The sequence below is a fragment of the Candoia aspera genome, chromosome 1 (genome assembly GCF_035149785.1).
Source record: "Candoia aspera isolate rCanAsp1 chromosome 1, rCanAsp1.hap2, whole genome shotgun sequence".
NCBI classification, from domain to species: Eukaryota; Metazoa; Chordata; class Lepidosauria; order Squamata; family Boidae; genus Candoia; species Candoia aspera.
This window is the reverse complement of record NC_086153.1, coordinates 20,433,646-20,460,677: the sequence shown is the minus strand read 5'-3', so window position 1 is coordinate 20,460,677 and position 27,032 is coordinate 20,433,646. Positions and strand designations below refer to the sequence as shown.

Sequence of the window (27,032 nt, the reverse complement as noted above, 5' to 3'; positions counted from 1 at the left end):
GGCTCCCAGCAAAGGGACAAACTCAGCAAAAGAGATAGAGACAGAACTAAATTAAATTTCATCTTTATTTTGGAAAGCAACCCAAGTACCAAAAAACATTTCACTGGGATATGGACTCTAATAAATACTATAGTGAACGCAGCTTTTAACAACTAGATATAAATAGAAATTCAATAGAAATAGAAATATCACATATTCGTTTTCAGATAAGGGTGTGAAATACTTGGTATATCAGTATATAGACACAAACGGGTGCAGAACTGGATTCAGAAATAGTTTTCACTAATATTGGAGTCTCTAGCTTATCAAATCTTTGCTCCCAATTTCAATCCATGTTTAGACTTTCCTGAAAAAAGGCCTCATAAGTACAGTGAGATCTGTGTTACAAACTTAATTAGATTTCCATCTTTGTTTTCATGATGTCCCACAAAGCATTCTGGGCATTACAGTTTGGAGAGGGGCTCTGGGATCTTCCCTAATAGTTAGGGTAGAAGATAGTATAGTTCTGAACTGGTGTAAATTTCAATGGTTAAATAACACATTTAATTTAGCAACATTGTTAGAACTTAAACTGAGATCATTTATGTTTAAGAGCGGGAGGGGGAGACTCTTTAAATTCAAGAGCATAGCTGTGGGACATTTCCAAACATTTTAGATGGACACTACAACTGGACTTCAGCCACATCAGGATAAAGAAGTCCCTCTTGTGGGGGGAGATGGGCGGTGGCAAAAATTTGAATGAATGAATGAATAAATAAATAAATAAATAAAGCAGAGTAATTTTCAAACTAATTTTGGAAACAACAGGATCTGAAGTTGGAAGATTTAGCTAAGAAAGGAAGTCCTTCTATCCTCAACCCTTGAAGTCCCCAGTATGGGTATGGACAGCAAGTCCAGGTGATTCCTAACTACAAAATCTCTTGGCAGGGACTCTGTTCAGCCACCAAATTGCCAGAATTTGTGGGAAGAGAGAGTGGGGAGTGACAAAGGCATGGCTGAGCTTCTACTGTAGCTCTTTCCCAGATGGAGCTCCTCTGTTGACATCAGCATGGCAGAAACTCAGCAGTTAGGATCTTTGTTCTTCTTTCAGAGATCTCACAATATCCATGACCCATTTCTCTCCTGGGTTAACGCAGGCTGACATACCGTTCCTCAATATAAACCTGTAAGAAAGTAAGATGATATTTTTTACAACTTAAGGTATATTTTTCACCAGCTGGGTTCACATACCACCCTAAGCCACAGTTTGTTTAAATATACAGTTTGCTATAAAATGATTGGCTGAGTTTTGAAAAGCATGCTGAGTCCTTCAGCTATGCCATATTTATTAGCCACAAGTGATGGATGGATACAGCTATTCAATAATTCTCTAATAGGGTATGCACATCTTCAAATGTTTCAGACCTTGCACAGGCAGAATATCGCTCTACTGTACATTCAGGGTTCTGTGCCTTATGCCTCTGCTTTTAGACTTCAATTCATTAAAGCAGCCGCAAAGGGCATCAGTTCCGTTAAGTCTCTGTCCAGCTCCCAGACTTACACTACAGATGGCAGCCTGCATGTCCCACTGCTGTAGTAAAAACTTCTCACGCGGTGCTTTGGAATCCTTTTCTCAGTATATTTTGGGCAGCATCTGGATGGATCGAAGTCAACTGCAAGAGATGCTAAAGTGTCAATATTCAGCTTAGCTCAACTATAAAGCATCAGCCTTTTCTGTACTAGGACTTTGAGACCTTTCATTCCTCTGTATCCAGGGTTGAGCATCCATCATCACACTGGCAATATTTAAGTCCCCCAGCTCCATTTGCACCTTCCAGACTCACTCAACATCACAGGACTGAAATAGTTTTTGGAAATATGGTCTGTTTCCTATTTTTGTTTTCTAATTTTTATTTAAATTTTGTTGTAACTCCTTGTTTAATGACTTAAAATAGGTTTACTGATCTTCTGGTAGGACTAACTCACCCTAATTCTCCTACCTTGTGGAGTTCTTTATCCCTAGAACTTTGCCCAGGCAACTCATAGCAAAGTGACATCCACCAGTGTGGCAAGAAGGGAAATCTGATCTATATGGCATATTAAACGTATTTCAAGAACTGCACAAAGTCACATTAGACAGCTGTTGTCCTCATCAGATGAAGGTTCCATTTTCTCATCATTGGCTTCTAGCCTATAGTAAACATCCTCCTCCTTAATGAAAAATCTAGCTTTGTTGTTGCTCTTTTTAAAATACATCTATCTTACTAATGACTATCAGAAAATCTTCTGTTTGTAGAATCTGTTAATTCAGAACTTACCAAGCTGTGATTCCTAACCACTGTGCTATATTTATTTGAAATGAATTACCACCTTTTAAAACACCACTATTCTGAAGGTATACAGTACAGTAGCTCTCAAATCTTTTAAAGATAATTCCATCTTATTTCCAGATGTATTGCTGAAGAACAGTGTTACTTCCAATTAATGTCACTCATCTCATACTGTCTATCAAATATCTCATCCACAATTGTGCACTTGTTTCTTAAGTTCACACTGAAATTCATTTAGCTGTAAGTTAACTCACATGCATCAGATATAGAAAGAGAGATGGAGGCCACAAGGAGGAGAAACATGAAGGCCACCACAGAGATCTTCATGATGAGCAGAGATGAAGAACAGATTCAGGAGTGTTGAAAATTCCTTCTCTTTTGTTTGGTGCTCACTGTCAGGAACTCTCCTTTTATAGACCATTCTGGCTATACTCATAAGAAAGCTAGGTGTGTTTACCCTTAAAGGAAAATACTAGAAAATCTATTCTGAGAAACAGAGTTGAAATCATGGGACAACTGTTGCAAACAAAACAGAGAAGTTTCATGGGGTCACCTCAGGAAATCATAGGATGGCATATTTTCTTGCGAAGGACTGTTTCCACATCTCCTCAATGGATGATGGTATGGAAACAATGTCAAAAGCTAAGAATGAAATCATTGCCAAGTTTTTTTTTCTATTTATGTTGGTCACAGGGAAAAAAAATACAAAAACTATTTTATAGGTCATTACTGCCACAATATCTCCAAATCCAAAACAAGGACCAATACGTTTAAGTAAAAAATCATCTTTCTATCAAATACATCAAGGAAGGATAGCAGACCAATGAGAAAGCTAACTAGATGTAAGGCATTTGTAACAAGAGGGCATTCGAGGTCCACCAAATGCCAGCTCAGACCACCTTTGGTCCAGTTTGTCTTCCAAGCTTGGCTAAAGATTCTACCTGCCTTCTGTCTGTGGGACAAGGACTCTGCTGCGACATCTAAGTCTCACCTGATTGGGATTCCTTGCTCCTGGGAACTCCCTGGATGTATTTTGGTAGCCAGAGATAAAAATCAGAGGTGGGCTACAGACCACTCTGAGATCCAAACTTGATCACTTAAATCTATCAAAGCCTTTAATTTTCAGTGTCTGTTCTTGTGACACAAGCTAAAATAAGGGTAAGTTTCCAAAGACACAGTTCTTACTCATGGGAGATGTCCTCATTCTGTTTTGTGCTATGTGAAACAAGACAGAGTGGAGGGCAAAAAAACATAAACATGGACATTTTGTCCCAATGTGAAGAATATGGCCCTCAGTGGATATAATAATCTTTTAAATGCTTTCTTTAAAAACTTTAAGGCACTGCTATATTACTAAAAATTTCTGTGCAGCTGCCCTTTTGAAAGTTTGAAGAGAAAACTAACTTGCGTTGGCCTAAATGGGGGATCAGTATCTGGAGGTCTTAGGGCACCATATGGCCTTTGCTTCATGGATACATGAAGGAAGAAACCACTGACCAACCAAATTATTATTTGCCAAGCATTTTACTTGAAATGCTAGCTTTCTATAAAGAAGTTATGAATTATTTTTGTAGACAAATCTGCCAATCATGCAAATCCAAGTTTATCGAGTAAGGCAGTCCAGAAAATCTGTCTCATGTGCATTTACTTTGGGAAAGATATTCTTAATGTTTCCTGCTTCAGTTCTTCTTATAGTAACATAGCAAAACCAATTGGCTTTACAGAATAATCAGTATGTATTACAGCCAGATAGTTAACAGAGATTTGAAATCTAATGTTATGGCTTTACCTGTATTTTAATATAATGAAATAATGAAACTTTATAAACCACATAATGAAACTTTAATACAAATGAATTGGCTCTCATCAGTTATCAGTGAAATAGATTAGCCTTTACAGCCTTAATGAAATCAATTGCCAATTCATCCAGTTCATAACTGCATCCTTCATAAGCAACACTCTGCTCAGACATGGAGAGCGGGCAGGTCTGCCAATGGCAGAAAAGGGCAAAGAATAAGTGTAATCTACAAAACATACAGCCCACCAGAAACAAGAGTGGTTATGTGAATGAACCCCAGGGGAACACCCAGGCAAAAAAAGAAAGTTTGTTTATTCTGTTCAGGTGGCTGTTTTGGATACTTCTAATAAGAATATCTGAGTAAGGGTGTTTGTGCTACCCACTGGTTAGGGGAGTGCTACCTCCTATAAAGATGGAAAATCTCTGGATCTGGGGCCTTCAGAACCCATAGCCATTCAGTCTCTCCAGGGCTGAGCCATAGCCTGTAGCCAATCTGCCCACCCCAGAGTTTCCAGACACTGGAAAAGATCTTCAGCAGCACCATTTGGTCAGCTGGGCCAGAGATGTCCAAAGGTCTTCCATCTTTTTCTTATGTAGAAAATATAGTGATAAAAGAAAAAGCAGGATGGCAAACCAGTAGCTTACAGATGTGGATATGAAAAAGTGCAATACAAGAACACTGAGGAAAAGTCCCTGGGGAGTGTCCATCTTTTCTCTATCCTACATCTTCAGATGCAAAGCAAATCACATCCTGCACCATTAGTCCTCATGGTTCTCGGCCTTAATTGTCCTTGAATGGGGCTTCCCCAGTCCCTACCCCTCAGATAACTAACTACCCAAGAGTATTATTGCATAGAATGTACAATAATTGTAGAACCTACAATATAAACATGTAGGTCTATAATCCCATCATACTGCAGACTTCATTGCTACATGCTTCAGATAAATATGTAAGGCTGCAATCCTGTAATTCCTTTTCCCCAGGAACTTCAAGAAATATCATTGAAATAACTGCAACAAGACTATTGTATGTACAACAGTGGAGGAATAATGAAATTCCCACAGTGGAGGAATGCCTTGTGAAAATGTCAGAATTTGCAGAAATGGTGAAAGTGACCTGTTCAGTCAGAGAAGAAACAACAAAAACTTTTCTGAAAGACTGGAAACCTTATATGGACTTTTGCTGAAAGAAGAAAAAAATGAATTGATGATTTATGGATTTGAAGATTAAGAAAAATGCAGACTAAATGAGGGGGTGAGGGGATTTGTAAAAAATTTTTAAGAGGGAGGAAGGACAATAAGATTCTAATTATCTGTTGAAAAGAAAGTCAGAAGTTGTTTATAGATTTCTTAACTTTGCTTTTCTTTTTCTTTTCTTGAACTTTTTTGTTTTTGTTTTTGTTTTCTTTCAATTTATTGTATGAAAATTCTTAATAAACATACATTAAAATATCATTAAAATGTTCTAATGTATACTATGATAATGAGGGGAAAATAAATTGGTGAGATTTCTAATTCTGTGCGGCATTATTATTATTATTATTGCATTTAGACTGTACTTGGGGCTCCTTGGCTTACAAGCAGAGTTGGCATCAACATCACAAAACAAGTTTTGCCCTAACCCTTGCAATTACATGTAAACCCATTACATTTTCAGAATTCAAATCTCTACTAAACTGTGCGACTACTGTAAGGAAATGCATAGATTTATTCCATGATGCCAATTAGTTTTGATATATTAACGTAAAAAGAACTGAAACCAGAAATATTAAAATAACTTTTGTCACAGGAAATGATTCAGATATTCCTAGACTGCTTCAATTTAGACTAGGAGTTCTTTGACCAGCAGGTTCTTTTTTGCATTCTCTATAGAAAAAGCTGCATTGAAAATAAAATGCTTGGCATGTGGCAGGGATTTCTACATTTGTGCACCTGAAGTCCCAGCTTCCATCCAAAGTGAAACCATCCAGAAACATCTGAACTTTGGGAATATCAATAGGTGGAAGACAGCTTCTGTTTAGATTTTTTTTTTCTAACAAAGTCCTAATTTCAACAGGTGAAATCTCTGAGGGATCCACTTCATAGGTTAATGAAGGGAATGCACAATCAAGCATTAAGTGGGGCTTCTGTTCTCTCTCCTTGTGGTATTTTCTCTTTTCTTTCTTGTCTCCTCCCTTTTCTCTTTTTTTTTCTTCCTCACATACCAAAGTGTTGGAAAAGGGGCAGATTATTTTTGCTGGATGAAAATTCCTTGTATGCAAAGAGTTTTTAACTTAAGGTTGAAAGCCACATAACCTTCACTCTAGTCATATGGTGCCCTGAGACCTTCAGGGTATCCCTCATTTAGGCCAATCCATGTTAGTTTCCTCTTCAAAATCTCAAAAGGGCAGCCACACAAAAGTTTTAGTAGTATGGCACTGCCTTAACATGTTTTTAAGAAAGCATTTAAAAGATAATTATATCCATTGAGAGCCTTATTCTTAACATTATTATTTGCTTTGTCCCCCTCTTCTCACCTGTGAATATTCTTCTGGAAATGTGGCACCCAAAATTGCACCCATATGCGGTCTCTCAAGTGTAGAGTATAAAGGAATAAGGACTTCACATGTCTTTGATATAATGCTTTTTCTAACACAACCCAGAACTTCAATGGCCCTTCTGACAGCTGCCTCACATTGCTGGCTCATGCAACGTATTGTCAATACCCACAATGTTCTTACTGATGCAGTGCTTCCAAGCCATTAATCCCCTTCTGTATGAGCCCCCTTCCTTGACTCTTCCTTCGTGCCATCTGCAGGGGGGAGTCAAAAAAAGCAAAGTACCCTCGGCATCACAACCCAAGGCTTGCCCCTTTTTGTATGTGTCTCAAATTTGCAAGCATCTATAAAAGGGTGGGCTCAACTGCAACACAGTGACTGTCGTCTTGCCTGTTTTGACCACCTGAGGACACCATTGTCTCCCCTCTTGCTTGGCCCCTTCCTGCCTGGTGCATCCACTAGTGGACTGGTAAAAAAAGAAAAAATGAAAACATCACTGTTGTATACCTCCTGTTACTGGTGCAGGAAGGGGAAACTGGCAGAACTTCTGTCAATTTTACAAAAGGAGAAAGAGAGAGAGAAAGGGGAAAGGGAAGGGAAACCATTATTGCTCTATCAATGAACTTGTAAAAAAAAACAGCTGTGATGTGTCAGAGGTTTCCCCAGAATGGGTGATTCCCTACCTCAGCAGAGGTAAAGTACGTTACTCAAATATGAGGAGTATCCAAAACAGCCACCCACACAGAATAAACAGACATTGCCTAATGAGAGCTACTCTGTTGGGATCAACATGGCAGAAGTCCAGCAGTTCATGATCATGCTTAACTTGGTTGTGAAATAGACCTGCTTTCTGAAATCACACAGTTCACTGAATCATCAACTCTTCTGATGTGTGGGCTAGCACAATACTCTAAGCCACAAAGGAAACTTTGACAACTTTGCATGCTATGGATGCACCCATTAGATTAGTGGTTCTCAAACAGCAGTCAATGGACCATGGATGGTCCATGGAGTGCACTAATGGTCCTTCCGTTCACCTACTGATACCTGGCCAGACCACAAACCACTTTCATGGCTCATGAAAACATATCTGTTGCTGAAAACTTTCATTGAAGCATACAAGTTACAATATAACTAGCAATATCTATACACTACTAAAACTCTCCTGTTTGTCTGTCACCTTCAATTAGCCAAAAAGGTGCATCACAGGGCAACAATTTTTGAATCAAGGTACCTCAAATGCATTAATTGCATCCAAAATCTGGGACCCATTACTTCCATGGAATTGAAAATTCAAGGTTTCAAGGATCTTCAGACCAGTTCTATTTGCAAACTTGTGGCTGCTGCAGCACTGCCACAGTCAGCCATGATCACATGATTGTGATCTCCAATGCTCCCTACTAGCTTCCCACAAGCCAAGTCAATGGGGAAGCCAGTAGGAAGTCAGAAGTCACTCCCACTCCCACTGCTTTTTTGTCCACCCACGGTCATTCTGTTTCTCTGTTTAGGTAAGGAAATATCTCTGAAAGGATGACCCAACAGGTCATAGGTTGTCTAGACCCATGACCTGCTAAAATTCAGTAGTGAACAGGACTCAGCTGTACCTATAGATAATGCATTTGCACGTGCTGCCCTTAGTGGAAGTTCTGTATCACATCAGCAACCCCCAAAGAAAAGTGCAAATAGGAAATAGTTTGATGAATATCTAAAAATAGGATTTCACTGGGCTGAAAATCCAATCAATCCAACTACCTTACTACCATGAATAACTTCTCTTCAAGAACAACATTCTAGGCCAGCAAATTTATGCTAGGAATTGCTGTTATTACTGTCAGCACTAGACCATTCGAGCATTCACACAATAACAGTCAGGAGTCTGGATTCATTTAACTGTTTAATGAAGTGAAATGACTAGGACAGAAGTAAAGCTGCGAATGGAGAATTCCTGTTAAAACATACATTTAAAACTACATTCCCTTGTCTGCCTCCCTTTCCCATGAAAGTATGCCACCCCCCTTCCCATCCAGGTGGTGTTCCTGGTGTATCTCTAACCACTGGCCTTGATGTGACCCGTCATAAATCTGTAGCCATAATAATGCAATTCACACCCCAACTTCACACCCCCTCCCATCCGGTGACAGAGAGTCTAAGCCATTGATGAGGAAGTGATGGAAGATGCTCCGATAAGGGGTTCTGTGAACCCTTTGATCGGAGGAATCTGACAATTACAGCATGTGATACCTAAAATCACTCAACTTAATGTTGATGTTTTTATAAAATACGGAGTTTAATTTAAAACGGCAAACCAACAACCAAAGGGAATAGAGAGGCATATAATAATCATTTATCTTATCCACCTGAAAAATGTGAACTCTCATGGTATTAAAGATGAAATTGAAGGGACAGGGTACTGGTTTAATTGGATGGTCCTCAATTTATTTATGTACTTACTTATTTACAATGCTTGTAGATTACCCCAATCATTAAGACTTGGGCAGTGTACAAGGGATTAAATCCAGAACAGACAATATTCACTAAAAGTACCATACAATGGAATAAGTACACTAAACAATGTCTACAGCTGTAGAAAGTCTGAGAGACACACAGTGCTGGATCTTTAACCAACTTGCTTGGAAGGGTTGTTTATGAGCTGGGAACCTTAGCCAGTGATCGTCGGGCGAGGATTTTCTCTTCTTGAGTTGTTGAAACCTCCACAAGTTTTTTTAATGTCTTTAATGTCTTCTGGGTCATTTTCTCCTCAAACTCATCATTAAAATTATGCTTTCACACCAGTGTCTGCTAGAAACATTGAGACTTGACTGTGCCTCGATTAGAGGACACTGATAGAAATGGAAGTCTCAGGCAATTATAGCACTGGAATTCATTACTGTTTTGCTGCTGGGAGAGCAGAAACTGAACCTGTAGCCATTAAGAGAAGCTCTTCAGTGTGGAATGAAGGGGCAATCCATCACTTATCCTCCAATCACAATTAACAAGAGATAAAACAAGCAAGATCTGGAAACCGGGTGTCCTGTGCATCTCCAGGGGAAGCATTAGCGGCTTTGTTGCATCACATGTATGAGCAGGGTAAATTGGGGAGATTTCTAACACAGATTAATTGAATCAAGCAACAAAAAAGCAGATGCCAGTTACTAGAAGAAAATATGTGTTGTAGATGTAGGAGAGGAATTACAGAATACCATTGCTTAGTGTATATATATACCCATGTATACACACAGCTTCTCTCCTTCTGAATATTCAACTTCAGTCAGACTTCAGTGTGATTTAAAAGATTACATCTTACATTTTAAACATTCATCCTTAGGGCATCAATATATAATTGGTTGATATAATCCAGTGTTAAAAGATTCAAGACTCCAAGGAAAAGCTTTTAGCGTGAAATCTATCTTAAACCTTCCAATAATTTATTCTTGTAAATATTGCACTTCAATATTCAAAGTCAGTTATTTACTAACTTGGCTTGTATGTTGCTTCAATCAACAACTGACTCTGAACAACTTACACTCCACATTCAGTTATCAAATCTAAATTGGCACAATAATCATAATAATATGAACAAAACAACAAAAATAATTAATCCACAAAGAAGACATTATAGCACTAGCATGTCAATTAATCAACAAATACTTCCATATAAGGAGAGACCTATTCCATTCTTCAGATTCCAGAGCTTGCCAAAATAGTCAAGTCTTCATGGCTTTCCAGAAATCCAATAGCACTGGGGACAGTCTGATCTCCAGGTGAATATTATTGCAGAGAAGGGGAAGGCAGTGATGGAAAAGGCTCGCTCTCAAGGTGTAATGGAATGTGAGAATGACCTTGGAAGTTGGGGGTGGGGGTGGGGAAGAGATGCTGCCTAGGGGAACGATCAGATAAAAGGAGGAGGAGCCTTCGGCTGAGTAACAAGCAGACAAAGAAACTTAGAAAGGATCCACCCTAATTGATCAGGCAGTGAAAAGGGACAGTGGGAGATTTGTACTTTCAGACTTGCAAGATTCTGTTAATGTAGACTAATAATAAAATAGAAGTAGCTCATCTGGTCATGTTTCCTGTCTGGTCTACCTTGGAGGGCTGACACAAGGCCCCTGCAGATGACATTCCCTAGAGGTAGGGACCTCTTTCTTTCTTTAGGTGTGCAGAGACTATTTGTAAGGATTGCCTACCCTAATAGACTCAGACTCACAAGCAGGAACTTAATGATATCTGATTTATTAAAGAATAGTATGCAAATACAGAGAAAGCTGAGAATGAGCAAAAGCGTGCCAAATACAAACTAAAAACCCTCGCCTCAAACGTAATCCCTCCCCTTGCCCTGCCGTTGCAAATCCCCCCCCCCCCAGGTGCTGGTAACCGTTTCTGCTGATGTCCTGGGAAAGGAACCTTGAACACACGAGATAACCCAAACACATTCCAATCCAGCTGCTAACATATAACAATCCCACGAGATGGAATCCTCCTCCCCTCCCAGACGAAACACACATCAGCCAAATGACATGCAAAATGTTACGATGTAACGGTAACATTGGAACGGTGAACATGACATACCGCCCCCCAAAAAACACTAAGGAGCAGGTTTCAGAGGATAAGCTAGATGAAAGCATCTAACTAAAACAGGAGAGTGAACATCACGGGCAGACACCCACTCAGGGTGGGGAAAGTGTTTCCACCGAATGAGGTACTGCAGGGTGCCACGAAGTCGGCGAGAATCAAGGACCTCCTTCACCTCAAAATGTTGCTGTCTGTGAATCATGATCGGAGCAGGAGGTGGGGGTTGCGGATGCCAATGGTGGGGGTGGTTGACAGGCTCGAGCAAACTGCAATGAAAAACAGGATGTAAACGTTTCAGATTGTGTGGCAAATCCAGTTTAAACGTGACAGGGTTCACAACTCCCACAATGGGAAAAGGACCAACAAACTTAGGAGCCAACTTCTTCGAGGGCTGAGGGGACTTAATGAACTTGGTGGAAAGGTAGACCTTATCACCAACTTTAAAAGCAGGTTGAAGGGCTTGTCGCTTATCAGCGTGCAGTTTATAGGCAGATTGGGCATCAGCCAACGCCTGCTGAATCACTGGCCACGAATCAGCCAGTTGAGCAGCCCAATCAGAAGCAGAGCAGGGCTGTGCGGGAGGTTGAGGCAACTCAGGAATGGGAACAAAATCCTGTCCAAAAACAATATGGAAAGGGGTGTGCCCTGTGCTCTGATGGATGGCGTTGTTATAAGCCACCTCAGCAAAAGGTAGCAGATCAACCCAATTATCCTGCTGATAGTTGACAAATGCCCTCAAAAATTGTTCCAGGGTGGAATTAAGAGCCTCCGTAGATCCGTCAGTCTCTGGATGCGACGCAGTGGACAACGCCTGCTTGGTGCCCACCAGCTTCAAAAATGCCTTCCAAAATTGAGAAGTGAACTGTGTCCCGCGGTCCGTGATCAAGCGGGAGGGGCTCCCGTGAATCCGGTAGATGTGGATTAGAAAAAGGCAGGCCAATTGCTGAGCAGACGGAATAGAAGCACACGGAATGAAATGGGCTTACTTGGAAAAGTAGTCCTTTACCACCCAAATCACAGTCTTTCCCTGACTAGGAGGCAAATCTACAATGAAGTCCATAGAAACCTCTTCCCAAGGATGGGAGGGGCTGGCCACCAGCTGCAGCAGCCCGTGCGGCTTACCCCCCTTCCGTTTTGACATGGCACAGACAGGACAAGAAGCAACATAACTTTTTACATCATGTCTCAATGTGGGCCACCAAAATTGGCAGCATACCAGATGCAAGGTTTTGACAAACCCAAAATGACCAGCCACTTTATCATCTGGAGACCTAATCAAAATTTCCCTTCGCAAACTGTCAGGGACATAGAGGCGGTTTTGCTTCCAAGCTAAGCCTCTGTCAAACGTAACATTGTCTCTATTCGCTTGCAACCAAGTATCAGATTTCACCTCTAGCAGAAACTGTTGTTGCAATTGCGAGGGAATTGGCATCCTTCCCCCAGCCGGTGAAACTGAAGCTGGAGGCAGCTGCACACGGGTTTGACTGCATGTGACAGCTTGCAAACCCAACTGGGGTTCTGTCCACAGTGTACCCACAACGTCAGGTGCCTGGACTGAATCCTGGGGCAGGTGTGAAAGCGCATCAGCCAGGAAGTTTTTCTTGCCCGGAATGAATTTCAACCTAAAGTCAAAGTGACTGAAAAATTGAGCCCAGCAGATCTGCTTAGGACTGAGCTTACGAGGCGTGCTGAGCGCTTCCAAATTTTTATGGTCAGTCCAAACCTCAAAAGGACATTTAGCCCCCTCTAATAGGTGGCGCCATGCCTCCAAAGCAGCCGTGACTGCAAAAGCTTCTTTCTCCCAAACATGCCACCGCCTTTCTGTCTCGGAAAATTTCCGGGACAGATATGCACACGGCTTCAGGTGGTTGTCAGCATCCGCTTGCAGCAAGAGCGCTCCAATTGAGAAATCGGAAGCATCCACTTGAACCACAAAGGGTTTAGTGGGATCAGGGTGTTGAAGAATGGGTTCAGCAGTGAACAGGCTTTTGAGTTTGTCGAAAGCCAACTGGCAGTCAGGTGTCCAATTGAGCAATGCCCCCGGGTTCTTAACCTTACATGTGTTCCCCAACCCCTTCGTACGTAACAAGTCAGTGAGAGGCAATGCAATTTCGGCGAACCCCTGGATAAATTGGCGGTAATAGTTGGAAAATCCAAGAAAACTTTGGAGTTGCCTGCGGGTACGCGGGCGCTCCCACCCCAAAATAGCTTGAATCTTCGCAGGATCCATTTCAATGCCCTTGTCAGAGATCCTGTCATGAGTAAGGATAGCGAGCAGGGGGCTCCCATCCAGACTGTCAAGCGCATGTGTAGCACTGAGGAATTGGTCAGCCATTCAAAGAGACACAGATCGGGACCGCCTTAACCTTTGGGGTTTATATGTCTGAGTTTTCCCACACTTCTTCAGTTTGTTAGGATTCCTGTTAAGTACTAGCAATAAACATTAGAGACCAGTTCCTTGTCTCAGCGTGTTTCCTGGCTGTTAGGACAGATCCTGTACCCCAGGTAGTCAAGCTGCGTCTGATGAAATTCACACTTAGAAAGCTTAGCATAGAGCTCAGCCTTTCTCAGTTTGCTAAGCACCTGTTTCACCAAGTGCTCATGTTCCTCTTCCGTTTCAGTATAAATCAAAACATCATCCAAATAGACCAGTACACCCTTGAACAAATGTTCATTTAACACTTCATTGATCAATTGCATGAACACCCCTGGTGCCTCCGCCAACCCAAAAGGCAAAACTTTATACTGAAAAGAACCCAGTGGACAATTGAAAGCAGTCTTCCATTCATCCCCCTCCCGTATGTGGACACGGAAATAGGCTTCCCGCAAATCCAGCTTAGAGAAGATTTTCCCCTTAGCCAGATGTGCTAACATGTCTTTTATTAACGGCAGAGGATATTTGTTTAATATCGAGACATTTAATCCGCGGTAATCTGTACAAAGTCTCAATGTCCCATCCTTCTTCACTCGAAACAAGATGGGGGCGCCCACTGGCGAATTTGCTGGTTCAATAAAACCCCTGGCCAAGTTTTTGTCCACAAACTCCCTCAACGCCGCCAGTTCCTTTTGAGGCATGGCATAAATTTTTGGTTTGGGCAGTTGAGCGTCGGGGACCAACTCTATCACACAGTCAGTTTTTCGATGGGTTGGAAGTTGGTCCGCTTCTTTCTCACCAAACACATCTGCAAAGCTTTGGTATTGCTCCGGCAAGCCCTCCAGTGGTGTGACAGCGAAATGCGGGGTTGCTGCCGCCACCCTCCCCACTGCAGCCTCCAGAGCATCGTCCTCCCCAGGGGCTTGATAGAAACCATCCCCAAAAGTCAAAATCCTGTGTACCCAATTTATATATGGGTTTTATTGGACCAACCAAGGAATCCCCAGAATGACTAAGGGATGCCCCACAGGCGCCACCACAAACGGCAGCCCCTCACAGTGGCTGCCCATTTGCAATGCCACCATGCCCGTGAAATGGGTGACTGGTTTCCCCCCCGCCGTAGAACCATCCAGCTGGGTGAAAATCATGGGACGTTGCAGTGGAAAGCTGGGTAACTCCAAAGCAGCCACCATGTCAGGGTGCATCAAGCAACGCGAACACCCCGAATCGATCAATGCCCAAACTTCAACGGTTCTTGTGCGGGAGCCTAACTTCACTTTCACGTTCAGTGTGGGATAGTTGGCACTCACCAAAATATGTTCGTGCCCATCCTCCACCACCTGTCCACAGGCACTCCTTAGAGCAGGTGGCTGGCGTTTCCCACCAGCTGGTGTAGATCGGGCTCCCCCTCGCCCCCAAAGTAAGGAACCTCCTCCACTTCAGTTTCAGCCATGGCTGCCTTCATTTTCCTGGGTAGGGAGGGAGATTTCCCCGTCGGCTTCCCCGAACGGTCATCGGTCTTGCCCTTCGGGCATGCCGCCGCTTGGTGACCTTCCTTTCCACATCGGAGGTATTGCCCTTTTGCATAGCGGTGCTCCCTCTCCTCCTCCTCCCAGGCACATTGACCGGACTTTCCAGTAGGTGCAGCAGGGCGGGAACCCTTGCTGAGCCCGGAATATCTCATCACCTTCCTGTGAGCGAAGGTTTCATGGGCATGCTCAGCCTTCCCTGCCAACTGTATCCATTCATACAGGGTATCTGGGTCGTCCCTACCGAGCGACCACCTCAGGACCTCCGTGTTCAGACCGTCCTTAAAAAGTTCTATTAAGGTAGATTGGGACCAATCCTCAACCTTCCCAGCCAGAGCCTTAAATTCCAGAGCATAGTCTGCTACCGATCGTGGCCCCTGGATAAGCTCCCTCAGCGCCCGTTTTGCCCTTTCTTTAGCTAACAGGTCTTCAAAGTGTAGCTTCAACGCCCACAGGAATTCTTCGAACTCCTCCAGCTCAGGGGCATCCGATTGACATAACTGCACATACCAATTGGCAGCCCGCCCCTTGAGCTTAGTGGCAATGGCATTAATCTTGGCTCTTTCTGAATGAAAATACAGTTCCCATTCATCCATATAACTCCTTGCATTGGTAAGGAAGAACGATAGCTTAGTTGGATCTCCATCAAATTTAACTGTAAAGTCCTTAACCCCCACTCCGGGCGGTCCCTTTGCCACAGCTGGGTGGTCGGACTTTCTTTTAGCTCCCAGGGATCTCTGCTCTCGAGGAGGGGACCTTGAAATTCTCACCCTCGGCACCCTTGCCTCTTCTCTGCGCCGGGTCCTACTCCTTTCCTCCAAAGAAGGTGGGGGCGAAGAAGGAGACGAATGCCTATTACTAGACTCCTCTCTCCTCCTCTCCCGGGGACCCCAGTTCATTGACATTTTCTGAAACATAAATTCTAGTGACTCCAATTTGGCCTCCACCAGTCTTATATGGTCAGGAGTTTGGGAATCCTCCTTTCCCTCCTGCCTCACCACAGTTGGGGAACTCGGGTACCGCTGTTTCCAAGATGTTTTGGACATCCCTGGTAGGGGTCCCTGTGTTTCATCCCAGGTGACCAGTTCACCTGGTGACTCGCCAGTCAGTTCAGGGGCTCTTTTACCTCCAACCTCCTCTTCTCCCAGGCTGGAGTTCGACACCTCCTGAATTTCTGAGAGCTCCTGAGTAGGGACCCTCTCTGTTCTTATCACCATGGAGTCGGGTTCCCCCTTGCTCGATTCCTCACTTTCCGTGGTTTGGGGATTTGGTTTGCTCATTGCTAGCACTTCTCCCTCACAAAATAAATCTGGAAAGGGGCTAACGGAAAATTTGTTGAGATTCTCAGCTTTATGTAAGGATTGCCTACCCTAATAGACTCAGACTCACAAGCAGGAACTTAATGATATCTGATTTATTAAAGAATAGTATGCAAATACAGAGAAAGCTGAGAATGAGCAAAAGCGCACCAAATACAAACTAAAAACCCTCGGCTCAAACGTAATCCCTCCCCTCGCCCTGCCGTTGCAAACTCCCCCCCCCCCCAGGTGCTGGTAACCATTTCTGCTGATGTCCTGGGAAAGGAACCTTGAACACACGAGATAACCCAAACACATTCCAATCCAGCTGCTAACAAATAACAATCCCACGAGATGGAATCCTCCTCCCCTCCCAGACGAAACACACATCAGCCAAATGACATGCGAAACGTTACGATGTAACGGTAACATTGGAATGGTGAACATGACATTATTGGAAGTTTATGTTCACGAAGAGGAGACAGATGTTCAGCCATGTATGTCTGTGTGTGCCTTCATCAATGTTGACTTCTGGTAACTGTCTAGACTAGTCCTGCAATTTTCCTGGCCAGATTTTCAGAACTGGTTTGCCATTGCTGTCTTTGTAGGGCTGAGAGAGAGTGTCTGGCCCAAAGTCACCCAGCTGGCTTTGAACCTGAGACAGGACTCATAGTCTCCTGGTTTCTAGCCTAGTGCTTTAACCACTATACCAAAAAAATAAAAAGAGTGTCTTTCTTCTCCAACAGATCAGGGAGGAAGACAGAACACTTTTGAGTATAGGATGGAATTACAGAGCATTGTTGGTGCAATGGTACAAAAAGCAACAAATTCTATTCCCATCTCAGGAACAGTAGGAAAGCACATCGCTAAGGCTGGGGCACAGCCCCTGTCTCAATTTATAGTTAACATATACATTCTAAAGATAGTAACAATATTCTCATTTCTTTCTGAAATCTGTCAGGGGTCTGGCTTATAGCACTTCCTGTCATTGGATCTGCTCAAGTCACACGTTTTTTTGGAAAGGGATTCTGAATTACCATATGGACCAAGGGAGTATTCACATAAGTGCCATTCTTTGTAGCTTCTTTAGAAAGCCTAAGAGATTCCAGGTTATTATGCTGATATTTCCTATAAATGGATGATGGCTTCTGTAGAAACTGCAGCCTAAGTAGTGTCCCATTAGAGTCCAGGGGATGAGATAGTTGACCGTGTTAAACAAATTTCACTAGTTCTAGGAAAACTGTCATTTGTAGCAGAGGCTTATGATTGAAAACATGGATTTCAACAGAATGTCCCTCGGCACCTTCTGATAAATCCATATAACTTTGGATGACCACCAAAGATTTGAGAAATCTTGAATTATAGTAAGAGTACTGTTTCACTGCCTTAACAATTAGTCATCCCACACAATCTAGACCACAGATACTTTGCTGGTTTATGTACCGTGCTTAGCACTTTTTCCTGTTAATCCAGGACACTGAGTCAACCATAATCTAACCAAATGGGCTTGGTTTACACAAACTAAGCCACAAAAATGCCCAACTAAGGTTAGCACACTAACCAAGCTTAGGAAATTATACATACAGGTACTCCTTACTTAACAATCATTCATTTAGTGACAGTTCAGACTTAAAACAGTGCTGAAAAAACTGACTTATGACCATTCTCACACTTACGCGTCCCCGCACATTAATGTTTTCTACTACAGATTAAGGTTACTATGGTAACTAATCATTTTGGCCGGGTGAAGAGGTTGAATTCAACTGTCCCCTTTTCGAATGTTAATTTTTTGCACCTGGGGCAAAGAACTTGCCTGGACTTGTTTTAGTCTCTGTTTCCCTTCTGAGTAGGCATGTAGAGTTAAGCAGCTCTCACTGAGAGCCTGTAAGAATGCAGAAGGTTTTAAATATGTTTTGCTTTCTGTAAATAAAATTATTTTTATAGAAATGCCTGGTGTGTGACTTTTCTGATCTCTCCTGGGCTAAAGGCTTTCCTAGCAATCTGCCAACAGGTTATGGGCCCAGTAAGCCCAGTAAAACCCAGAGAGAATAGAGAGATCAGCTCCACATCTCATGCACAATTTAGAGGCAGGTAGCAAAGACCTGTGAAGATTTTCTTTGGGGCCACCAGGAGATTTTCCAGCAACTGCCAGTCTACAGGACAAAGAAGCCAGCTGAGGTGACTTGCAAAAGAAGGAAGAAGCCATGGCTACCTCCCAGCCCTCAGCGATGCCTCTGGAGTGCCTATCAGAGACCAACTATTTGAATTGGGCCCTGAAGATGGAGATGTATCTTCACAGAGAATCTTTGGCTGCCAATTAGTGAGCAAACCCCCCAAAATCCCAGTGCTGAATTGCTTAGACAGGATGAGCGGGCTAGAGCCACCATTATCTTGGGAGTTGAGGACAATCAGCTAGTCCATGTGTGAGGTATGCAGTCTGCAAAGCAACTTTGGGACGCTTTGAGAGACTTATATGTAAAGGCAACAGCAGGGAGTAAAGTTACCCTGACGAAAAAGCTGTACAAAGCCTACCTTGCAGAAGGAGATAGCCTTCCTGAGCACCTGCATCATATTCAGCAGCTGTTTGTTGAGTTGCAGGAGAGAGGAATGGAATTTACACCTCTCACAAAATCCTATATCCTCCTGTCCTCACTGAATGAAACGTGGGACACGCTGATTTGTACCCTGGAGGCTATGCCTGAAGCAGACCTCACCTCATCGTATGTTACACAGCGCTTACTCGCTGAATGGGAGAAGAGAGAGGAAAGATCCCCCCCATCTCTTCTGGAAAGCTGCAGTACCAAAAAAACAAGGGAAAAGAAGGGAAAGGAAGCTGAGGCCACAGCACTAGCCAGCCAGTGATGCTTCACTTGTGGTTCAGCTGGACATTTGCAGAAAGACTGTGCCTTGAGACCCAAGAGTAGAAAGACAGAGAAGAAGAACACAAGGGCAACACAGAAGAAGGCTCTTCAGACAACCCAAATTGCACAGGTTGCTGAGAAGGGTAATTCTGATGTATGGGTGTTATATTCTGGGGCCAATTGTCATTTATGTAATTGTAAAAGCTCTTTTGTGTCACTGTCTAAAACTGAAAGACAAAGTGTATCTTTGGCTGATGGGTCTGTGGCCAAAATTATGGGACAAGGTGACTTGTATTTATCCTGCTTGGGAGAAACTCTAAAAGGTGTGTTGTATGTGCCAGATTTACAATCAAACCTTTTATCTGTGGCACAATTGGCTGCAACAGGGTATATCATAACATTTAAGAAAAATGGTTGTGAGATACGTAAAAATGGAAAATTGTGTGCTACTGGTATATTAAAAGACTCCTTGTACATTGTGCAAAATGCAAGGAAGCCAAACTGCAAGGCTGCAGTTGGCAACATGCCATATCATGACCAATGTGTACACCTGATGCACAGGAGATTTGGTCATGCTAATTTCAAGTATATAGCACAAATGCCACAGCTGTGTGCTGGCCTAAAGATAAAACCCTGTGATAAATACTTAGATTGTGTAGTTTGCAAAGAATGCAAAACGCTAAAAGCTCCTGTGAGTAAGCACAGTGACAGAGTTATAACTAGACCTTTGGAAATTGTACACTCTGACATTATTGGTCCTTTTGCTCCAAGTCTTGGACAAGCAAGGTATGCAATGACCATCATTGATGATTTCTCAAGATACACATTTATCTACATCTTAAAACATAAAGATGAGGCATTTGAGAAATTTGAGAAATTTGAAGGTTCTGTGACATGGGCAAATGGAAAATTCCCTAGGCCTGTATCTGCACTCCAATGTGATAGAGGAGGAGAGTACCTTTCTCACAAATTCAAAAGGTTCCTAGTGAAAAAGCGGACAGAACAAATTCTTTCTAACCCTTACACCCCTCAGCAAAATGGTGTTGCTGAAAGAAAGGGCAGAACCTTGCAAAATGCGATGGAATACATGCTTAAAGATTCACATTTATCTTTTAAGTATTGGGGAGAGGCAACATCTACTGCCTGTTATGTACAAAACAGATTGTATAACTCTGTGATTCAGGACACTCCATTCCATTTGTTTTATGGTGTGAAACCAAAGGTAAACCATCTTAGAGTGTTTGGTAGCACTGCTTGGGTTCGTATTCCAAAACAACAGAGAAGGAAAGGAGGCCCCACAACAAAGAAAGCCATCTCTGTTGGCTATGAACAAAGCCAAAGGAGCTACAGGTTCATAATGGGAGAGAAATTAATAATTAGCAAAAGCGCTTCTTTTGCTGAACAAAACTGGGAGAGATTAAACTCTAGCTCTCCAGTTGATCTGACTGCCACAAGAGAACAGCAAGGACTTGCTGATGGTGATCTTTTGCCTGATGAGGACATTAAACCAGAAAAGCAAACTGAAGATCTGTCTGATGAGACAGATGCTTCTCAGGAAAGTGATAGGAGTCAAAATTTAAGCCCTGAATTACCTCGCAGATCTCAGAGGAGTAATAAAGGCGTTCCTATATCACGTTTTCAGGCTGAAACAGTAAAGGCTTTTCACGTATTCACAGAACCTGAGTCTTTAGAACAAGTGAATGCTTTACCACCTGAGATTGCACAAAATTGGCATTCTGCCATGCAACAGGAGTTAGCATCCTTGAAAGAAAATAAAACATGGAAACTGGTAAATCTACCTCCCAATGAACACTGTCTAGGTTGCAGGTGGGTTTTTCAAACTGAAAAGGGATGCTGATGGCAAAATCCAAAAATATAAAGCAAGGTTAGTTGCAAAAGGGTTCACTCAAAGGAAAGATTTAGACTTTGACAAGACTTTTGCACCAGTTACTAAAGGTGAATCAATTAGATTACTGTTAAAAGTTGCTGCACTCAAAGGAATGTCAGTTCACCACTATGACATTCAAACTGCATTTCTCTATGATGATTTAGACCACAAATTATACATGCAGCAACCCCCTGGCTATGAAAAACGGGAGAATCTAGTCTGTGAACTGCAGAAGTCAATCTATGGGTTAAAACAAGCTGCTAGATCCTGGAACCAAAAAATAGATGAAAAACTGCAGAATTTTGGTTTTGAAAAAGGAAAAGCAGATCCATATGTATATATGAAGAAAGACAAACAAGGCTGTATGTATCTGTGCATTTATGTTGATGATTTGCTGCTGTTCACACCAACAAAAAAAAACAAAAACAAAAAACAAAGGCTTGATTTTGAAGCCTGCATGAAAAGCCATTTCACATTAAAAAGCCTTGGAATTATAACAACCTAGGTTTAGAAATACACAGGAAGAAGGATGGTAGCTTTCTGTTAAACCAAAGGGGAGATAATGTTAAAATAATGTGAATGGAAAGACAGAGTTGTCAAAGAAAATTGGTTTGCATCTTATTCTGTAGTATAAAAAGGGGAGTGTTAATGTTTTCTACTACAGATTAAGGTTACTATGGTAACTAATCATTTTGGCCAGGTGAAGAGGTTGAATTCAACTGTCCCCTTTTCGAATGTTAATTTTTTGCACCTGGGGCAAAGAACGTGCCTGGACTTGTTTTAGTTTCTGTTTCCCTTCTGTGTAGGCATGTAGAGTTAAGCAGCTCTCACTGAGAGCCTGTAAGAATGCAGAAGATTTTAAATATGTTTTGCTTTCTGTAAATAAAATAATTTTTATAGAAATGCCTGGTGTGTGACTTTTCTGATCTCTCCTGGGCTAAAGGCTTTCCTAGCAATCTGCCAACACCGCAGTCATGTGATCACGATTTGGATGCTTGGCAACCGGTTCACATTTATGACCATCACAGTATCCCATGGTCATGTGGTCATTGTTTCTGATTTTCCTGTCTGGCTTCTGGCAAGCAAAATCAATGGGGAACTGCATGATTCACTTAATGACCACGGTGATTTACTTAACAAACACTGCAAAAAAATAGTAAAATCGGGTCAGATTCGCTTAATGACTGCTTTGCTTAGCAACCAAACTTCCGGTCCCAATTGTGGTTGTTAAGCAAGGACTACCTATATGCAGCCTTTAGAATTGTAACTGACTTGCTTAACTACATGTCACATCAAACAGCCATCAATTTAAGAGTGAAATACATTAATTCACTGCAGCACAGTTTACTATAGAATAGGATCATGAATCCTGCCCTGGTGCCTGGATATGAGGCCTCCAAAAGTCTTGGATGTGGCCATCAGAGGCTCTGCAAAAGGTGCCACCAAATTGTAATTTCTAATGCACTAGATTAGGAAAATTATTAAATACTTTGTGGGGCCAATTGCATTAAGTCTATGTGATTAATTGACTGTCAAACACAACTCTCTGTTATAATAAACTTGTTCTCCCTTGATGCAAGTAGTTTCTGTAGGGAGACAGGGTCCCATACACTCCAGATAACACTGTTCTTTTATATTGGAATATGGGAGTTCTTCACAGCAATATAAAATGTAAGGACATAAGCAGTGCCTTCCTGGATTGGACCCTTGGCCCATCTTGTCCAGCAGTCTGTTCTCACAATGGCCAACCAACTGCACAAGGAAGCCCACTAGTTTCCCAGCAGATGGCCTTCAGAGGCAGTCACATGGCCATCAAGGGTAACAGCCATTGATCCCCATGACTTCCATGAATTGGGCCAACCCTTTTTTGAAGTCACCCAAACTGGTAGCCAGCATTGCATCTCGCAATAGCAAAATCCAAATTTAATCATTTGCTTTGTAAAAAAAAATCATTTTGTTTGTCCTGATTCTTTCAATTTCATGGGGTGACCTCTGGTTCTAGCTTTTTGGGAAGGGGAAAATAACTTTCCCTTGTCCACTTTACCAACACCATACGTAATTTTGTATACCTCAGTCATGTCCCCTCTCATTTGCCTCCTTTCTAGACTAAAAATCCCCAAATGTTGCAAAATGTGTTTAGTTGATTTTTATATTGTAAGCTGCCCAGAGTCATGGATGTGAGATGGGCAGCCATATAAATCAATTAAATAAATAAACCTTTCCTCTAAGGGGACTGCTCCAGCCTCTTGTTCATCTTAGTTGCCCTCCTCTGAACCTTCTCTATGTCCACTACATCCTTTTTGAGGTTGGTAAGCAGAACTACACAGAACATTCCAGATGCGGTTGCACCATTGGCTTATATAAGGGCATTATGCTATTGGAACCTCTCTTCTCAATACCATTTCTTATTATCCCTAACAAACGGTTGGCTTTTTTTACAGCGGGTGTACACTGTGTCAACCCTTCGTTGAACTGTTTACCATTACTCCAAGATCTTTCTCCTCATCAGTCCTTGCTAGTTCTGATCCCATTAGTTTGTATGAGTGGGACTTTTGGACCCCACGTGCATTGCTCTACACTTGGTCATATTGAATGACATCTGCCATTTGGATGCCCAACATGCCGAGATCCCTTCGGAGCTTTCTGCAGTCCTTTATTGTGTTTACCACTCCAAACAATTTAATGTCATTAGCAAACTTGGCTATTCCATTAGTTACACCCAAATCTGATGGATCCATACAGTATGGGTTTCACAAAGGGATCTTTTCTGACCCTTGAAACTGACCTTAGCCCCACCTGGAGATGCCAGGTTGGGTCTGGGATTTTCCACATGCAGGTCCTACATCAAGCGATGGACTTTTCCCAAAGACCTCACTCTTGGACCGCAGCCCACCTTTTGCTGTTGCTTTTGCTCTCATTACCATTCCCCACTGATCTGACAAACATTCGAAACTTGTTTAGATAAGCGCTGTGCATGAGCACACAGTCTGGAATGCCTTTTCCACTCCTCTGGATTTCCCCAGAAGAGGCCTTTTCCCGCTGGGAGGAAACAGTTAAGTGCTCTGTAAAGCTGCAAAGAAATATGAAAGAAAAGAAAAGGCTATGCAGAAAAGTACAGCTGACAGGTTCCCATGGTAGAAGTATTACTGTTATTTGCACAGACACCATTCATCTTTCTTATTTGCCTTACCGAGCTTCAGGTCAGGTGAAAGCAGGCATTATAATCCCTTTACTTATTGCGAACCAGCGGCCATGGGGATTAGCTGAGCTAACATGGGTTTTGAGCAGTGGTAACCGCTGAAATCTGTGCATGTTATAGCAGCATTTCTATGATTTTACCACCTAGCACTGTAGAGAAGTAACATAGCTGTTTACAGCAGAGAATGATTAACCAGTTGATCTCTGTTTTTCACTTTTCCTCTCTGCCCATGGGGCAAATAAAAATATCCAAAAATCGGATGATGGAGCAGCATTTCATAAAAGTAAATAAATAAAACAGATGTAGAAATCTTCAGATGCTTTGTACTACAGTTCCCATAAGCCCCTCGGTCAACATGAATCAAATTATTTCTGTTTATGGGGATCGTAGTTCAAAACCTTTCAAGGGCGCCAGGTTGCTGACTCCTGTTCTTAGAGTTAGAATAACCCAGCTGAAATACTGTCAATCTTTTTTTTTCTTTAATATATTTTATTTATTTTTCAAAATAGAAATTACAAAAAAAGTGACAAAATACCTAAAAAAACTAAAAAAAACCCACACATAATTAAACAAGACCATGTGTAGACTTAATGAATAATCTATATACTACTAAAACGCTTGTGTCTGTCTGTACTTTGTACTTTAAAGGTTTTTAACTGGGGAAAATGGTGTATCATAGGACAACAATTTTTGAACCAAGGGACTTCAAATGGGTTAACTTACAGAATGCATCCAAAATCTAGGACCCATGACTCCCATGGAATAGAAATGTGGTAAATTTTATAAAACACTTTATGACATAAAAACCGTAAAACATTTTATGACATAATACAAAATGTCATAAAGCATTTCCTGTGGTCAACTCCTGATGTTTGACTGGACTATACAGTCCAACACTGGCTACTTTCAAGGCAGATACATCTCTCCCTGAATTTTTAAGAACTTTTCCAGTACATTAGAAGCTCTGCCATTGTTGAAGGCATGGAGGAATCTGGTAAGGAAATATCTCTGAAACGATGACTCAACAGGTCACAGGTTGTCTAGTAATAATAAAAATCAAAGTAAAGAGAAAGATTTTAAAAAACCTAAACAGACTGAAGAAAAAAAGAAAAAAGAAAAAAATCTACCTTATTTTTTTTCTGCCGTTCAGTTGTGTCCAATTCTATTGATACAAAATGTTATTGTAAAATACCAAAAAATCTCTGCCTTAGTAGTACATATTACTTCATCCTTTGATTAGTAGAAAATATTTCTTTTTCCAAAACAGGTAAGTCATACATTTCTGAAATCCATTGCTTAACATGGATGTTAACATGTTTTATTCACATCTTTATTAGTGACATTTCTAGCTATATAACATGAAATAATCCATCTTGAAAGTATTCTGTGTGGCCATTCTTTTCCTTCCCAGTTATAACAAGATAATATTAAATCTTGGGCTTTAGAACTGAGCCTTATAAGAAATGCCCAGAGCCAGGAACAAAAAAGGCTGTTTTAGGGTAGATGAAAAATAAAAGGAAAGGTAAAGAGGCTGTAGATCTGTTGCAAGGAGAAAGGGGTGAATTGGTAATGGGTGATGGTAAAAAGGCAGAATGTCTTACAGGTAGTCCTCACTTAATGACCACAATTGAGACCAGAATTTTGGTTGCTAAGCAAAGCAGTCATTAAGTTAATCCAACCTGATTTTACAACCTTTTTTGCAGTGGTCATTAAGTAAATCACCACGGTCATTAAGTGAACCATGTGGTCATTAAGCAAATCGCATGTTCCCTAATGATTTTGCTTGCCAGAAGCCAGCCGGGAAGGTCGAAAATGGCAATCACATGACCGCAGGATGCTGCAATGGTCATAAATGTGAACCAGTTGCCAAGCACCCAAATCATGATCATGTGACTACAGGGACACTGAGACAGTTGTAAGTGTGAGCACCAGTTGTAAGTCGGTTTTTTCAGCACTGTCGTAAATCTTAACCATCACTAAACAAATGGCCATTAAGTGAGGACTGCCTGTAACCTGTATTTTACGTTTGTCATTTCTCAGAAGGGAAACAAAGTTGTAGTTCAGCACTGTTGTGCCTCTACTACACTTGCAGCTGAGGATAGACAATGAAAGGGTAAGAGCAAACATAGCTAATTTAAATGAATTCAAGTCTCCAGCGCCAGATGAATTACATCTAGGGCATTGAAAGAACTAGCAGAGGTGATTGCAGGACTGCTATCTGTACTCTACTTCAGACATGGAGCCTGACATAATTTGTCCAATAACTGTCAGGCTTTGGTTGAAGCTCCTCTCACTTGCCTTAAATTCCTTTAAATACAGGGTTACAACCTTTCTCTCTTTTAGAATGGTAGAAATCAGGTGACCAAAGAAATGGCTGCCAGAAAATTCACAAACTGTCTTTTCTACAAGGAAGCCCGCAGAGGGCCAGAATCTGAAGACTTATATGGATGGCGTGTAATGAGCCAAGATGGTCTGGTTTCCAGGGTTTGTTTTTGCTTTATCTGAAATGCAGATGCATTTGATTTTGCTGCCTTTCCCCCTTTTTGGGTGAAACTATCAAATTTATCAGATAAATAATTTATTACATAAATTATCATACACTATAAATATAATTTATCAAATGAATCAACTTTATGTATATTCATAGTTTACGTAATGGGTTGGAAAAGG

General features: G+C 41.7%; 1 protein-coding gene across 1 annotated transcript; it reads right to left on the bottom strand.

The window, feature by feature from the left end:
* Nucleotides 1-849: 849 nt before the first annotated feature.
* Nucleotides 850-2,636, bottom strand: LOC134496723 (C-C motif chemokine 14-like). The gene is made up of 3 exons (XM_063302468.1): nt 2,564-2,636; nt 1,541-1,652; nt 850-1,163 (listed from the first exon to the last, which is right to left on the bottom strand). The coding sequence occupies exons 1-3, from the start codon at nt 2,634-2,636 to the stop codon at nt 1,067-1,069; spliced, it is 282 nt and encodes a 93-aa protein (XP_063158538.1). The 3' UTR covers nt 850-1,066.
* Nucleotides 2,637-27,032: the final 24,396 nt, after the last annotated feature.